The sequence below is a fragment of the Cavia porcellus genome, unplaced genomic scaffold, assembly GCF_034190915.1.
Source record: "Cavia porcellus strain 051 isolate PalLab524CR breed Dunkin Hartley unplaced genomic scaffold, mCavPor4.1 scaffold_23, whole genome shotgun sequence".
NCBI classification, from domain to species: domain Eukaryota; kingdom Metazoa; phylum Chordata; class Mammalia; order Rodentia; family Caviidae; genus Cavia; species Cavia porcellus.
The window spans coordinates 42,426,028-42,443,566 of record NW_026947506.1 but is presented as its reverse complement, the minus strand read 5'-3'; the positions used below and the strand labels follow the sequence as shown (position 1 = coordinate 42,443,566).

Below are 17,539 nucleotides of genomic sequence, written 5' to 3'. Positions count from 1 at the left end.
AGGGGCAGGAGGGCGGGATCCAGGCGCAGAGCGGCAGCTGGTGCGAGCCAATAGACAATGAGTGCTGACCAGCTGTCCGCCTATTGGCGCATTCTCCACCGGCGCCACTGGGGAGCAAGTTAGTGTGTGCGCTGGCCCGGCCGAGGGGAGGAGGGGAATCTCCCGCCATTTTTCAATAATTTCCTCCGGTGCCACTAAGGAGTCGTGACTGCTGGCCGCGGGGACCCATAGCGAAGATTGGCCGAGGGTAAGAGAGGCTGCTGGGCATAGCAACAGTGTGTGTGGGAGCTTCTGCGCGCCCTCGCGCTTCGCTCCATGGCTGTCGCGCGGTCGCGCCGGCCGTGAGGGAGTCGGAGTTCGCGCCGCCCTCTCACCCCTCCCCTCCCCCACCGCCCGGTAGCCAGGCGCTCGCTCGGGGCCCGGGGCCTAGTGCTGCGCCGCGGGCCGGCGAGGAGCCGTGCAACCCGTGCTGCCTCCGCCGCCGCGATGGCGCCGCTCTTGGGCCGCAAGCCCTTCCCGCTCGTGAAGCCGCTGCCCGGAGAGGAGCCGCTCTTCACTATCCCGCACACGCAGGAGGCCTTCCGCACCCGGGAGTATCCTTTTCCAAAGCGTCGGGCCGCGGGGTACCCGCAGGCTGGGTCGGGCCGGGGTGGGAGGACGGGGCCCGGGGCTCAGGGCTCTGGGGCCAAGAGAGCTGTCAGTGCCGCCCGCGGGCCGGGTGCCCAGCGCCCCCGAGCCGCCGGCCCCGGGTCCCGGAGCGGGGCTGAGCTGGGCCCGCTAAGCCGCCCGCGCTGCATCCTTCTTCCCCAGCTCCGCACTTTGTCCTCGGGCTTGGCGACGGCGAGCGCACCTCGCTGCTCCCTAACTTGGCGTGAGGCCCCGAGTATCGGGGGGAAGCAGGCTTTTCTTTCGCGTTTTTTTTTTAAATTTAAATGAAACCGTCGACTTAAGTTTTTGAAATTATCTCCGCGCGGCCTCGTGATCCGGCTCATGCGAGTCTCGATTGCGTCTCTGATCTCTGCGAGGGCAGCGGGGTTTCCTCCTCCCGAGTGCACTTTAGGCCAGAGATGGACTGACAGGACCGGGAGACCATCTGGAAAACGAATTTCCAGATACAGGAGAGAAAGAGGGGAAAAAGCTGCTTTGGAGGACAGGAGCTGATGCTGTCTTAAGCATACACAGGTTTGGAATTTTGAAGGTTTGCAAGGAATTCTTTGAAAAATAAAATTAAAAAACAAGACAAAAGTTTTCATGTTTTTTGGAACATGAAGCGAATGTTTTAAATAGGAAACTGCTGCTTTTCTGATAACTGACATTTCTTGCACAAGCGCATACAGTAATCTTTCAATTATAAGTTGTATGACTTATTTTTTGCGTCGGGTGCTTGGTGAGTCATTTTTAAGGCTTATGTGTAAAAAAGTAGATTTTGGAATCAAGCTTGATTTATTACCAGTTGTATCAGCTCTTTGGAAAGATGAGATTTAATAGTTTGCTTCTGTATGGGAAAAAGTGTTCACTCAAGCTGTTTCATTGCTCCTTAATCTTTGCTTTAATTTTGTACTTCAGGGGATAATTTCATTTTTGTTTGAGTGCAGCTAGGGGTTTACATCCAAAGAGAGATAAAAAAATGAGTCCATATTATACAGGAATTGTCTTAACAAAGTATAGTACAGCTCCAGGCAAGATGGTGGTTGCCTATAATCACAGCACTTTGAAGGCTGAGGCAGGGAAATCCCTGCAAGTTGGAGAGCATCCTGAACTATATAAAAAGACTGTCTCAACAAACAAATGCTCAAAACTAAAATACGTACAGCTACAGCACCTTGGATCTGAAATGGATCTTGGAGATGACCAGTCCTGCCTGGTTTGCTAAGCAGACCCAGGAAGTTTACTTGTTTAGGGTCATATACTCTGATGAGAATCAGGATTACACACAGCCCAGTGCTTTTCCTGCCTCACCCCTGGAAGTAAATCAAGAGAAGAAAGTGGTATTCTGGGGAATCAAACTTAGGGCCTCACAACTGTGAGCTCTACTATGGGGCTGTATCTCTAGCTTTTCCACTTGTAATTAATTTACTTTGTGTCAATTCATGTTGAAAGATTTATTGGCCAGGTGTTGTGGCTGGAGTAGGAGGATGGCAGGATTGGACCCTTTCTGAGCAATTTAGTGAGTTGGTGAGACCCTTCCTTGAGATAAAAGAAAAGGATGGGGACATAGCTAAATGAATATTCTTTTTTTTTTTTTTTGTCTTTTTCATTTTTTTTGTCTTTTTCATTTTTATCGGTACCGGGGATCGAACTCACAACTGCCTGCTTGCAAGGCAGGCGCTTATGCCGCTGAGCTAAATCCCCAGCCCCGGACATAGCTAAATGCACAGACCCTGGGTTTAATCCTCAGAAAAGGGGGGCAAAAATGTTTAATTGGTGATATAAGAATTATTTATCTCTATTAAATATAGCATTACTCTAAAATTAACCTCCTTTTTTCCCCCAAGTATTCCAAAACATGGAGTAAAAATTTACTTGCCGGAGGCTGAGCATGGTGATTCATGTCTGTAATCACAGTACTTCGAGGGTTGAGGCAGGAGGATCCTAAAATTGAGGACTATGTATTAAATTCAAAGTTTGCCTTTACCAAATCTTCCTTTTATTTGTGGGAATTTGGCAGTCATATATTCTTTTAGTTGTTGATGTTTCACACTACTAGTAGTAAGAGTTCAGAGATTTTTAAGGAAAGTTTAAATTACAGGCCACAGAGAAGAGATGAATTCTAAATTTGTCACAGACTGAGCCATGTGAAAAGTGACCATAGATAACTAATTTAAAACTGACATCTCAGACTATTTATGTAATTCAGCGAAATCATTGAAATATATGTGAAAAAGTTTTTTTTAAATGACAGTTGCAAATTGATATCTGAAATATATTCAGTGGTATGTAATAAACATTTTTCATTTTTTATTTCCCATAACAGTGTTTAAAATACTTTAATAAAAGAGTTCTTTAAAAGTGTTACATATTAGTGGGAAATTCTTGAGAATTTGAACAGGAGGAAGCTTTTTGAGGATGGTTTTTAAACAGTTGTATGGTTGGCAGGTCAGCATATATATTAGACTATTAGTGGTTTTATAGAAGAGAAAAAATAATGCATTTGAAGTATTGTTTCTCTTGTGAATTTATACTTACTGTTATATTTTACTAAGATTTAATACTTCTAATGCTTTTTGATTATATGTCTATTCTAGCAAATTTATATATTTTATTGACTTCAGACTGTGAGCTGGTATGTTCTTTTGAAAGTACATTGTGTATCAGTTGTGACTGATCATGCATTATTGTATTACAGCTTTACATGTATGGTACATTGCTTCTCAGGGTAGTTACCACAGCTAAGACACTGGATCTTAGTTGAAAAACATTAATTTTTTTTTAAGACATGGTTTCACTTTATAGTGCAGACTGGCCTTGAACTCCCTTTGTGGCCTTGGCCTGCCTCCCTCAGCAATCCTCCTGCCTCATCTCCTTCTGAGTGTTGGGACCATAGGCGTGTACCACCATACTTAGTATGTTTTTGGTTTTGAGACAGGGTCTGTGTAGCCCAGGATAGCCTGTAAACTCAATTCTGCCTCACCTGTTTAAGTGCTGGAGCAAGATGTATTTTAAGCAAAACTGTTATTACAACACCTGCTACATATTGTGTTGTTATTATTTTGTTTTGGGGGGGGCAGGGATCGAACTCACAACCTTGCGCTTGCCAGTCAGGTGCTGAAGCTAAATCCCCAGCCTATTATTATTATTTTTATTATTTATTTATTTTTTGGTACCATGGATTGAATTTAGGACTTCGGGTTTATGCCACTGAGCTAAATCCCTGGTCAGTATTGTTTTTGCTAAAGTTTAGAAACAATTTTGTAGGATTATTGTATGAAAACTTTTCCATAGTGTGATGGGCTGTTATTCCTACAGTTAAAATGGCTCCAAGCAGGAGTGACACAGCATGTTTCAAGAGTTGGGAACTGAGGATTTAGCTCACAAAAAAACTTGGAGTTAAGTTGCAGTTGTAAGACAGAAATTAATTACAAAATTTATTTAACAGTTCTGAGAATTGATCTTAGGACTTTCACACTCACTTGCATCCCCAGCTCTTTGTTTGTTTGTTTATTTTGAGACAGATTCTTGCTAGATTGCCAGGTAGGGGTTTGAATTTGTGATCCTCCTGCCTCAGCCTCTCAAAATGCTGGGATAAAAAGATATATAACACATCTGGCTAAGACAGGATTTTATTATACAGTTAAAATACTGAGCTTTCTGGGTTTTTAAAAAATTTTTATAATTTGTTTAAATTTACTTGATGAGGCATTTTTAAAGAAAAGTTTATTTTTGTTTTTTTGAGATAGGGCCTCACTTCATAGTTCAGGCTGGCTTTGAACTTGAACTCCCAGGGATCCTTCTGCCTCAGCCTCAGTATTCTGGGATTATAAACCTTTGCTGTCATATGCAGCTTTTTAGAGTTGTTTGAAATTTCCTGGTAGTCTGAGCCATAGAAAACAGAATAAAAAGTAAGTCTTTTTCTTTTTCTTTTTGAGGCAGAATTTCCCTGTGTAGTTTAGACTAACCTTGAACTCACTCAAGTTAGCCTCAGATTTATGGGTATCATTTTGCCTCAGCCTCCTGAGCGCTGGGATTACAGATATACCACCATGTCTAGCCTAAAAAGTAAATCTTGAGTTGATTTTTGTCTTTTTTTCACTTAAAATGTTTAGGATTACAGTTTTGCTTTTTTAATCTTCATACTTTTGGGGAGCTGTTTTCAGACTGTCAAGTACTTGTGAAAGAGTCTTTACAAGGCTAAAGAAAAGGAAACAATAGCGTATGATGGTAAGAATGTAGGTAATCTTGAAGTCATGAAAAAGTAGATGTATAAAATGAGGTAGTCTAGGATTTGAAAATATCATTTATAGCTTATACAACCTTTGGAGAATTGCTTTGACATTTTGCCTGCAATTATATGTGCTGCAGTTGGTGGAACATAAAAACCTCAATTGGCATTTGCTCTGAATGGTTATTTGAGAGTGAGTGACTTATTTTGGTAACCTAAAATCTGAAATGGGATTAAGAAGCAGCTGACTCAGTATCTCTCTAATGGGCTTCGTTTCCTTTTCCTTTGCTTTCTTTTGAAATAAGTAAAATAACCAGGGCATAACATGTAAACCCAAAATACCCATTGCTAGAGGCATTAAGGGATTTCCACTTTAGACTTCAGATTTTTTTTTTTTTTTTTTTTTTGTGTGGTACCGGGGATTGAACTCAGGACCTCTAGCTTGCCAGGCAGATGCTTATGCCACTGAGCTAAATCCCCAGCCCTGCTTCAGAAATTTTAATTTGTTTAGCCAGTTAAAATTTTTGAGTTAGTGTTGTTAGAGGATATTGTTTTGAATTATATACCTTAAGTTTATAGTGCTATCCAATAAAAATACCAGCCATGTGCAATGTAAAATTTCTTTTTTCTCGTGTTTTTTGAGACAGTGTCTCGCTATGCAGTTCAGGCTGGCCTTGAGCTCACTTTGTAGCCCACGCTGGTCTTGAACTTGCAATGATCCTCCTGCCTCAGCCTCCCAAGTGCTGGGATTACAGGCGTGAGCCACCACCACCACCACCACGCCCGGCCTCCAATGTAAAATTTTTAGTAGTCGCATTTTTTCGTTTCTCCTTTGCAGTACTGAGGATTAAACCCAGATCTTCATACTGTGCTGAATCTCCATTCCTTATGTTGAGACAGGGTTTTGTAAGTTGCTTTGGGTAGGCTCTGGCCACTTTATTGATTTATTTTCCATTATTGGATACTGAACCCAGTACTATTGAGCCTCAGCCCTTTTTATTTTTTGAGACAGGATCTCACTAAATTGCTCACTTGCCTAGACTGGGTTTAACCCTGTAATGGTGTTGGGATTATAGGTGTGCCCCACCAGGCCTGGCTTCTGACATTTTTTTGAAAAGAAAAAATGAAGCTGGGTTCGCTTCAAAATAAAAATAGTAAAGAGGATTGAAAATGTACCTTAGTAAAAGGTCCTGGGTTCAATTCCCAGCAACACCACCCACCTAATAAAAGAAAAAAATAGATTTTTAAAAAAATCTGATTCAGAGACATAGGATGAAGGAGTACTCCCTGTGTATAGCCTTTCCGGTGATGAAGAGCAAGCTGGAGGAAAACATGCTGGCGTAGTCTCTGCCCAGAAGTGACATTTATCATGTCTGTTAGTCTTGTTGTGTGACCAGCCCCAACAGTATTTTATTGAACTATTAAATACTGAACAACGCCAGTGGGGTGAGGATTACAACGCACATTACGTGGGTCAGGGTGCAAAATCTGGAAAGGAGGTAAAATCACTGGAACAGTAATTGCCATATTTGAGGGATCTGGAGATGTTTCCTGAGGGAAGTTATTTTTGAGATCTAAAGAGTGATTAGAATTTAGATAGATAAATAATAGAATTGTATATGGCAGACCTGGAAGGAGTTGATGTGAATTTGAAGGTTCTTGTTTTTTTTTAATATATTGTCACTATGTTGACTAAGTTGGTATCAGATTTATGAACTCAAATGATCTTCTCATCTTGGCCTACTGAATTTGAAGGTTCTTGATCTTTAGAAATTGAGGAAACCCCATATGGTGGCATGTGCCTGTAATCCCAACATTCTGGAGACTAAGGCAGGAACTATGCAAATTTGAGCCCACCCAGGCAATAGTGAGACCGTGTCTCAAGGAGGACCTGGGGGACTGAGGATGTAACTCAGCATAAAGGTCCTGGTTTCCATCCCCAGTACTGCAAAAAACAAAAAATAATGAAAAAAATAGCCTTTCATAGGCCTCGAGTAGGATTGGGCTGAGGTTACTGTAGTGGTGAAAGATAAGAAAAGAGCTACATCAAATAGGTACTTTAATAAATAGGCTGAGAAGTATGACTTGGCCTTTAGTTTAGTGGAAGCTGAAAAATTTCAATAGAAAAGATGACTTTTACAAAAGTCCCTATGGCTGTGTTGAGAATGGATCTTCAGCATGGACTCCAGCAGCTACTGGGATAATGAAATGGCCACTTTAGATAGTCTAGCTAGTAGGTAACAGATGAATACATCTACTAGCTGTGGAGGTAGAGAAGTACAATAGACAGATTTCAGAGATTTTCAAGAATTAGTAGTTGATTGGGAGTTGGCGGTGGCGAATGACTGATCGAAGCACTTTGGAGGCTGAGCAGGAGAGGATCGTAATGAGGTCAAGGCTTGCCTGGCTACACAGTGAGATCTTGTCTCCAAAGCCTAAGGATGTAGCTTGGTGGGAAGGTCCTGGGTTGAATCCTGAGTACCAAAACAAAACAAAAAGCCCAAGGCCAGTGTAGTGTAGCATATATCTATAGTCCCTAAATTCTGGGAGGCTGAGGCAGGAGGATTCCAAGTTTGAGTGATGTTTGGGCAATTTAGTGGAAACCTATCTCAAAAGTGGACTGGAGATGAAGCCAAAGGCAAAGGTCCCAGTACTTCCTTCCCCCCAGTTTTCATTTTCATTTTAACTTTCCTAATTGGCACATTTTATTGGTACATAATTGGCACATATTGGTGCATAATGATAACATTCATCATAGAGAATTTGCACCTGTACATACTGTATCTTCCTGCTGCTTTTTCACCAATTCCCTTCCCCTCCTTTCAACCACTTCTACTTATTTACAAAAGCTTTGTTTCCATTTTTTTCTTACACTTTTTTCTTTGTCCTTTCCTTGCTTTCCCTTTCCTTTGTTCCTCTTTTTATTTCAACATTTTCTTACTATTTTCCTTAATTGACACTTTCTGTTTCTCACACCATCGAAATCACATGGTATTTAAACATGTCTTGATTTCACGTAAAAATATGGTCTCAGGTGCATCCATTTAGCTAGGAGTGTCTTAAGCTTATCCTTTATAACTGACTAGAACTCCATTGTATTAGAAAACACATTTTCTTTGGTTATTCATTGGTTGATGGTTGTTTGGGCTGTTTCCAAGACTCAGCTGTTACAAAGTGTGTCCCTATAAATGGGAGTATGTGTATATTGCTGTGGTATGATGATTTTAATTCTTTCAGAAAGATACCAAGAAGTGGAATAGGTAGGTCAAATGGAACCTCTAGTCCTAGTTTTTTGAGGACTCCACAGTGGTTTCCACAGTGGTTGCACCAGTCTACATGGCCACAATAGTGGACAATGGTTCTTTTTTCCCCACAGCCCCACTAACATTTGTGATTGGTTGATTTCTTGATAATGGCCTTAGCTTCTGGAATGAGATACAACCTTGTGTTGTTATAATTTGCCTCTGTCAAATGACCTATGATACTGAGCATTTTTTTTCATGTATTGTTGTTTCTACTTCATCTGAGAAGTGTCCATTTCAAGTGCCCCCCAAATTTTTCTTTTTAAGTGAAAAAACTGTGTAAGGTGAGAAGCATAGAGGATCAAAGAGGACTGTAAGGAAAGCTGATTACATTGCTTTTATCTTATGACTGGGTAAGAAATGGGGATCATGGTCTGGGTTTAGATAATTGCTCTTGTCACTGAGTATAAAAGGACCAAGTTAAATATACTATGATGGTTGTTTTTATGTTTTTATCTTTTTTTTTTTTCCTTTCCAGCTGAAAGCAAATATTATCTTTATTACTATGTGTTCACAGTACAGTGATTATATTCTTTGTGGCATTTAGGATTGAGAAGGTGAAAATGATTCTGCAATTTCTGATTTAGATGCAAGGGCCATTCCATAAGGTTGGGAATATCTGTTAGGGAATAGTGTAAGAGGAAGGTAGGAAGAGCAGTAGAATGGGAAGTTAGGGGCTAAGAAGGTGTTAGATATAGGCTATCACTGAGATAGGCAGGGTCACCCTCTCAGAGCTGTTGGCCACGTGGGTCTAGATCCATAGAAGATGAATAGGCACATTAATTCTACTTGGAGTTGGAGGTAAGCCTGGGATATATAGTGAACTCAAGGCCAGCCTGAAGCTCTGTCTCAATAAAAATTCTGCCTCTGCCTGGTGTGGTGGTGCATGCCTGTAATCCCAGCACTCGGGAGGCTGAAGCAGGAGGATTGCTGCAAGTTCTAGGCCAGCCTGGGCTATAAAATGAGTTCCATCAGCCTGAACTTCATAGCGAAACCTTGTCTCAAACAGAAAAAGAAAAAAAATTCTTTACAACATACATTTCTACTTACATTCTACAAAAACATAGTTGTGTTTTTGTTACCTAGAATCTTAAACTTAAGACCTTGCACTTGCCAGCCAGGCTGTGCTGCTGAGCTGTATACCTGGCAACATACTTGTTTATATATTCTCTCTCACATTCTCCTTGATGACACAGTAGAGTTTTAAAATGTAGCCAAACAATGTATTAGATTGTTATAAAGCTTTTTGAAAGTTTAAATAACTTTAAACTTTTTGACAGTTTAAATTAAAAACTTAATTCTTTCTCTGTCCTTATTTTATTGAATCCCTGCTTCCCTAGTGCAAACACTTAAACAGAAAGTAAACCTTACTGTGGTAACATACCTATAGAAGCCATCCTGTTCTTTGATAGGTCTTTTCTCTGGTAGGTCTTATTTTGTGGAACAAGTTTTCCTTGTGTAGCCTACAATGGCCTTCAGCTCCTGCTTCAGCCTCCCAAAATGTTGAGATTACAGGCAGATGCTGTCACACCTGTGTTGGTTTTTGGTTTGTTTTTGAATAGAGGTCCAGGTAGGTAGCTCAGGCTGACCCTGAATTTGCTCTATATCTCAGGTTGACTTCAAATTTGGGATACTTGAGGGTCAAGCTCTTCACTACTGGGATTGGGTATGTACCACCATGGGACTTGGTTTTTATAGATTCTCAGATATTGTATTTCTGACACTTGGTTTTTACTCTACAGTGCTCTGTTTTTTAGCCACTTAGATGTTACCCCCATGCCTGTTGAGAGAAATTCATTTATTAAATATTTTGGCAGATCCAGAGAAATATCTGTAGTGAATGAAGGTGCTTATAATATTGGCTAACATTGTTATTTTGAATTACATGTAGCATTGTCCTTTTTGCCTCTTCATTGATCATTACCCTAGAAAACTAAGGAATCTCTATATATTAAAAATGAACACTTGTGCTAGTTGTGGTGGTGATACCTATAATGGCTGAGGCTGAGGCAGGAGGATTGCAAGTTCAATCCCAGCCTGGGAAATTTGGGGATTTATCGAGATCTTATCTCAAAAATAAAAATTTAAAAAATGAGTTGTGAGTGTAGTCCAGTTTGAAGTCTTTGGATTAAATCCCCAGTACTGTAAAACAAAACAAAACTGAAAAAATGAATACTTACTATTTAGAATACTGCAGAAGCAGTTATTGCAGTATTTCTATTTCAGTAAGTATAGTATGTGTAACTTGGAAAGTATAGGGATTGGCAGCTAACTCTCTAGTTGTGTCAGTTTGTTTTCTTGCATAGCATCTGTTGCTGTGTATGAAAGTAAATTAGTTTCTTGCCGTTTGAATTTGAATGTGGCTGACTGATTGTGGGTTCCAATTGGGATACCATGGAGAGTTGCCATATATGTATGTGGCACTCACTTATATGCCGTTCTCTTCAATTCCCTCAGACTCCTTCTAAAGAGTTACTGAACCAATGACTAGTAAATGATCTTGTGAATGTAGGTAGTATTACTGGAGACCAAATGCCACATAAATACTGTATGAAAAGTAATTGTAGGACTTTTTGGGATTTCATTTTTGTGGTGCTGGAGAGTCAACCCAGGGCTTCAAGCATGCTGAAATACATCTCTAGCCCTGGAATTTATTTTAATTTTTAGGTATTGGCAGTTGAACGCAGGACCTCAAGCTTACCAGGCAGGTGCTGTGCCACTTAGCTAAATTCCTGGCTCTGGATTTACTTTTAAACCCTAGGAAGTGGCAAGTGTTTACCAGTACCAGATCGAATAAAAGGCTGTATCAGTAAATGGATCATTAGTATATGTATAAGGTTATTAACTGTGACTGAACCTTGCTGACCAACTTTAATTGTGTAGCAATTGCACTTACATAAAGTTGTGTTTTTTTGAGATAGTGTCTATGTAGTTTAGGTGAACTTGGAGGTCACCATGTAGCCCAGGCTGGCTTTGAGTTTGAGGCATTTCTCTGCTTCAGCCTCGTAAGTGCTGAGATTACGGCCTCTCATGAATTTTTAATACTTACCATATGAGTCTTGTGAAATGAAATTTTGGTGAGTTGAGAAAATCACATATGTACTTAGTAACATGGCAGACCATTCTAATGTGCGTAATCAAAGATTCAGACTTTAGTCTTGATCTTCTTGTCTTGGGTTTACCAATTGAAAACTTTTTTGTGTGTGTTCTGGAGATTGAACCTAGGGCCTCCATCCCTGAGCTGCATCTCTAGTCATTTTTAGTTTATCATTATTTATGTATTTATTTATTTAGAGATTGTCATCTTGCTATGTAGTTCAGGCTAACTTTGAACACCTGACTGACCTTGTAGTTCAGGCTAACTTTGAACTCCTGACTGACCTGACTGACCTTGAATTTGTGTTGATCCTCCTGTCTCAGCCTCGAGGAGTGCTGTGATTACAGGTGTGCACCACTACACCCAGCTTTTTAATTTTGAGAGAAGGTCTCACTAAGTTGCTTAGGTTAGGCTCAAATTTGTGATCTTCTGTCTCAGCCTCTTAAGAGTGCTATGATTACAAGCATGCACTCTCACATTTGGGTGCTGTTTTATGATTTGCTGTGTAAAAAGGATACTATGAGATGGGCATGGTTGTGTACATTTGTGATCCCAGCAGTCTGGAGACAGGTAGAAGGATCACTAAGAATTTAAGGCCAACCTACACTACAAAGTAAGACCTAGTCTAAAAAACAAAACAAAAAAGTGATACTGTAGAATATTTTTCTGTGGATGTTTTACGTGAATAGATTGGTTGTCTATGTGGGTACAGTATTGTTTTCCTGAGCCCCTAACAACAGAGAGTATGAAGCCCGCTTGGAAAGGTACAGTGAGCGCATTTGGACATGTAAGAGTACTGGAAGCAGTCAGCTAACACACAAGGAAGCCTGGGAGGAAGAACAGGAAGTTGCTGAACTGTAAGTAATAGATGCTTGCTCTCTGACACTGTCTTCACCTCAGAAAGAAGAAATGGGTGCATATGAACCCTAAAGCAGTGGGGATTTGTTTGGTTGGTTGGTTGGTTTTTGTTTTTTTGAGACAGTCTCACTTTGTAGTTCAGGCTGGCCTTGAACTCATGGCAGTCCTCCTGCCTCAGCGTCCCAAATGCTAGGATCATAGTGCCACTGTGTACAGCAAGAAGTATTTATTTATTTATTTATTTATTCTTGTCTTTTTCCTTTTTATCAGTACCGGGGATCGAACTCACGACTACCTGCTTGCAAGGCAGGCGCTTATGCCGCTGAGCTAAATCCCCAGCCCCTTATTTTTTTGAGACAGGGTCTTGCTATGTAGTTCAGGCTGGCCTTGAACTCACTGTGTAGCCCACATTGGCCTCGAACTCACAATGATCCTACTGTCTCAGCCTCCTGCGTGCTGAGATTACACGTGTGTACCAGCACACCTAGCATGTATTTGAGTAGCTTTGCCTATTAGCATTTTGCTAGTAGTGAACTGTGTGGAATATATTTATGTATATACATTTTAGGTACTGTATTTTCCAGGGCGTGTGTGTGTGTGTACACATGTGTGTGTGTGTACACGTGTGTGTACTAGGAACTGAACACAGGCTCTGGAGCTTGCCAGGCAGGTGCTACACTGAGCTACATCCCTGGCCCTTGCCAGGCTTTTGAGTGCTCTTGTTCTGTACTTTTGCTTTGTGAGTACTCTGGAAATAGAGATCCAACCACAGGAGCTGCTATGATTTAGAAGTGATGTGGAGGCAGGCAGAAGATACAACATTTTCTTCATTTTGTGGCAATTTGAAATTTCAGATGATACTTAAAATTAATAAGGTCAGCTGGGGATTCATCTCAGCAATGTAAGTGCCTGCCTTGCAAGTATGCGGTCTGAATTCGATCCCCGATACTGATAAAAGAAATTAACTGTTAAACAAAAAAAAAAATCAATAAGATCAGTTTTATCTTAGCTGAAGAGGTTGGGATAGGTGTTTTAAATCCTGTTTGAGCCAGGCATGGTAGTACATCTGTAATCCTAGCACTCTAGTAGGCTGATGCAGGAGGATTACAAATTAAGTTTCAGTTTACTGAAACCCTGTGCCCAAATGAGAAAAAGGACTAGGGATGTAGCCAGCTCAGTGTGAACACCTTGGAGTTCAATCTCTAGTACTAAAAAGGAATTTTCTGGTTTAATGAGTGAGAGTATCTCATTTTTTTTAATTTGCAGAGGTTTTGGAATTCATATCATGGTCTCATCTTGTTAACTTTTCCTGATGTATTTTTCTTTTCTGTAAAATAAAACTGTACAGGGCATTGTAAGAAGTAAGTTAATTAGCCAGGTGTGGTGGTGGACACTTGTAATCCCAGTACTTAGGAAGCTGAGATAGGATCACCATGAGTTTCAGGCTCTGAATTACAGAGCAAGACCCTGTCTCAGCAAACAGACAAAAACCTCAGAAGTTTTTGTTTTCTCTGTAAACTTTGGTCTTATATTTGTTTTGTTTTTGATATTGGTGATAGAACCCAGGACACACTGTCGCTGAGCTGTATACCTACATTTTAAAAAAACTGCAGATAGGCTATCACTAAATTGTCCAGAATAGCCTCAAGTTTATAATCCTCTTGCGCTAGTCCCCCAAGTAGATGACATTACAGGAATGCACTACCATATCTTTTGTGATCTTAGTAAACATATCAGCACTGTTCTTATGTTTGCTAGAGGAGTGCTTGTTTCCCTGTGACCCTAAGACTGCTCTGAAAAGCTGCCTTACCGTTTGAATTGACCTCAATTAAATCTATAAATAGGTTTTTTTCTGTGTTTTCTTGGTAACTAATAACATCTATTTAGTTTGAAGGAGGAGTTCCCTACTTGGTATGAGAAGCTTGTTCTGGAAATGGTTCACCATAACACAGCATCCTTAGAGAAGTTAGTAGATACTGCTTGGTTGGAAATCATGACCAAATATGCTGTGGGAGAAGAGTGTGACTTTGAGGTAAGTGCCTGTTTTATTCCTGTAACCACTATCAGAATTGAAGCTTCCAGCATAGATTACAGAATACATTTTTGTATGTGTAAAGTTGTGTTACATACGAAGTTTTACTTAATATCTTGTATTATAAGCGTTAAGTTTTAGAGTCATATTGATGAAGACTATTGAATGTTGTGATTATTGCTACCCTGTGTGTCAATGATTTCAGATTTCTTTTTGATGGTTATATTGACTTTCTTTTGGCGCTTTTTTTTTTTTTTTTGAGACAGGGTGTTGCTATGTAGTCAGGCTGGTCTTGAACTCACTTTGTAACCCTGACTAGCCTCGAACTCACAGCAGTCTTCCTGCCTTAACCTCTCGAGTGCTGCAATTATGGGCATGCACCATTACACTTGGCCATTTTTGCAATTTTTGAATACTTTATTTAGGAGACTTTTAGATACATTTAATCCAAATCTTCACTACTTTTTTCTTTTTCTACTTATATTTATTTTTAATTTTCTCGGATAACTATTATTAGAGTGATGCCTAACACTAAAGCAGTCTTTCTCTGTTCTGCTGTTTTCAGTATGTTAGGCTTTGTTGCCTGTTGGTTGTGAAAATCAGGAGTGTATTCACAGATGCTTTTTAAAGCAGGAAAAAGAAATCTTTCCAGAAGGATAAGAGACAAGTACAACCTTTATCTTTACATATAGTTGGCTGTATCTTGCCTTACCCTTGGCTGTGAGCTGAGAAAGTGTGCTGGCAGACTGGCAAGAACAGAAAGGGAGGGAAATGACTTAGGCAGCTAGCTCAGCAGCAGCATGTAGTGTAGTAGCCAGTAAGATAGGAGACCATTATTCAAACTGAAGTCTTCGTTCTCTCCTCATTTCACTAACTTACTCTGACTCCGCGCGCGCACATGTGTGTGTGTACACTTTTTTTTTTTTAAGAGTAGGAGAATTGGGGCTGGGGATTTAGCTCAGTGGCATAAGCGCCTGCCTTGAAAGCAGGCAGTCATGGGTTTGATCCCCTGTACCGATAAAAAAGGAAAAAGACCAAAAAAAAAAAAAGAGTAGGAGAATTTATTTGAGGATAGGAATATCTCTTGAGAGACAGTGGAAGAGTCCCTAATGGGTTACCAAGTCCCTGTATTGTGCAGCAACTTCTTTATTGGTAATGTCTTGAATTGCTAGGGTTTGATTTTTTTTTTTTTTTTTTTTTTTTTTTTTTTTTTGGTCTTTTTCGTTTTTATCGGTACCAGGGATCGAACTGACGACTGCCTGCTTGCAAGGCAGGTGCTTATGCCGCTGAGCTAAATGCCCAGCCCCGTTTTTTTTTGTTTTTATTTATTTATTTATTTTGAGACAGAGTCTCATCATGTATCCTAGGCTGGCCTGAAACTGGAAATCTACCTGCCTCATTTCGTGATACGATCTTCTATACAAACAAGATTTCCTCTGTAAATTCTGGAGAAGGTTTTTTATTTACAACATTTAGGTCTACCCCCTTATCCATCACAGTCTTTCTGTGCTGAGACTGCAGGTATGCATTACCATATCTGAGAGGTAGACAGGGCTCAAAAAGTATGTCAAGGCTTTAACTCTGGGCACTGGAAAAGCCTCTGACCCTTAGTGGAGATGGAACCCAGACTCCTGGGCATGCTAGACAAAAGCCCTACCACACTAGCTATAGCCCCAGACCCCTTTTCAGGGTTTTAAATGGATGATTAAAATAATTAGGTACTTGTTTTTAAGACTGATTTGGTGGAGAAATTTATTGGAGTAATCAGGTGAGGATTTGAGGAGGCTCACGTTAGTATGGAGGTCCAGGTGAGAAATGGTGAAGGTGAGATGACTGAAGTGATTAAGAAAAGTGAACAAGTTGAAGATTGATTTTAGAAGTGGAAAGAATACATTGTTGGATGAGAAGGCTAAGTAAGCAAAAAGAGCTTTCAAGGATGATTCCCAAGTTGATTGTTGCAAATAGTATGTCAGGAATGTGTTCACTAATTTGATTATGGTAAGTTTCACAGATGTGTATCAAAACCCTTTAGCCAGGAGAGGTGGTACACAACAATAATCCCAGCACTTGGGAGGCTCAGGCAGGAAGATCAGAAGTTTGAGCCCAGGTTAGGGTTCAAACTTACAGAGACCCTGTCTCAAAATAAAAAATGACTGGGATATAACTCGGCAAAGGTCCTGGATGCAGTCTCCAGTACTAAAAAAGAAAAGAAAAAGTATGATTCCTAGCTATTCCTGTACATTTAAATCCACGGAGTATTATTGCTGAACCTAAAAGTGTAAAATCAGTAGGCCAATCCCTTAGTAGTTATGGTGGGACTTCAAATCAGAAAACCTGAGTTTTAGATTCACCTGTTACTTGTCAGCAGTGAAACCTGAGGGAAAACATTAAAAATGTTAGTTTATGTCTCAAAACTGAGGAATTTGGCTACAGAGATTCAGGACAACTGTTTTGTAAAAAAAAATAACTTTATTTGGGTATGCTTGACATAGAGTAAACTGCACACCATTAATAGGTACAAAATGCTTGAGGTATTACATGCTGAAGTCCCAACTGCTAGAGAGGCTGAGGCATGAGGATCACATGAACCAAGGAATTTAAGACATACAAGGGTAAGAGCAAGACCCTTCTCTGAAAACAAAAAACAAAAAAACCCAAATTATAGTTCTAATAAGTGGTGTGTGTTTTTATTTTATTTATTTTGTCTTTTTCAGATAGGGTCTCGCCATGCAGTTCAGTCAGTTTAGAATTCACTTTGTAGCCCAAGTGGGCCTCAAACAGTGATCCTGCCTCAGCCTCCGAAGTCTTGAGATTCCAGGTTTGCGCTACCATGCCTGACTTGTTTTATTTTTTAAGACAGGATCTCCCTGTGTGGGTAGACTGGCTGGAAGGTGCTGTGTAGCCCAGGCTGGCCTTGAACTCCTGCCTCAGCCTCCCAAGTGCTGGGTTTATAGCTCGGCACCACCTCTCCTGGCTGATGTTTTGATACACATCTGTGAAACTTAACATAATTAAGATAGTGAACACATTCCTGACATATTCATTTTCTTTAGTAATCTCTTTCCCCTATTTCACCTTTCCCTGTGCAGATCTGCTAGATTATTATAAATGGTTTGGATTCTTTGTTTTATGTCAAAAAGTCATTGTATCTATTTTTTTCTTTGTCTGGTTTCTTTCATTCATCATAATTATTTTAAACAATTCTGAGTGTTTTTTGTTGTTGTTGTTTTGTGTGCTGGGAATTGAACTCATGACCTCAAACTTGCCAGGCAGGTGCTTATGCCTCTGAGCTAAATCCACCCCATCATAATTATTTATATGGCTATCCTTGCTGTTACAGATATCAAGGTTCATCCCCTTTTTATTGCTGA

The 17,539-nt window shown here is 40.3% G+C and overlaps 1 protein-coding gene across 1 annotated transcript in view; it reads left to right on the top strand.

Annotated features, from left to right (window-relative positions):
* The first annotated feature begins 83 nt into the window (after positions 1-83).
* Baz1b (bromodomain adjacent to zinc finger domain 1B) overlaps positions 84-17,539 on the top strand; it is a 66,867-nt gene continuing 49,411 nt past the window's right edge. Inside the window, exons 1-3 of the mRNA XM_063234307.1 lie at positions 84-593; positions 12,019-12,135; positions 14,024-14,168. Coding sequence (XP_063090377.1) covers positions 487-593; positions 12,019-12,135; positions 14,024-14,168 — 369 coding nt within the window. The 5' untranslated portion in view covers positions 84-486. The remainder of the gene's footprint in view (positions 594-12,018; positions 12,136-14,023; positions 14,169-17,539) is intronic.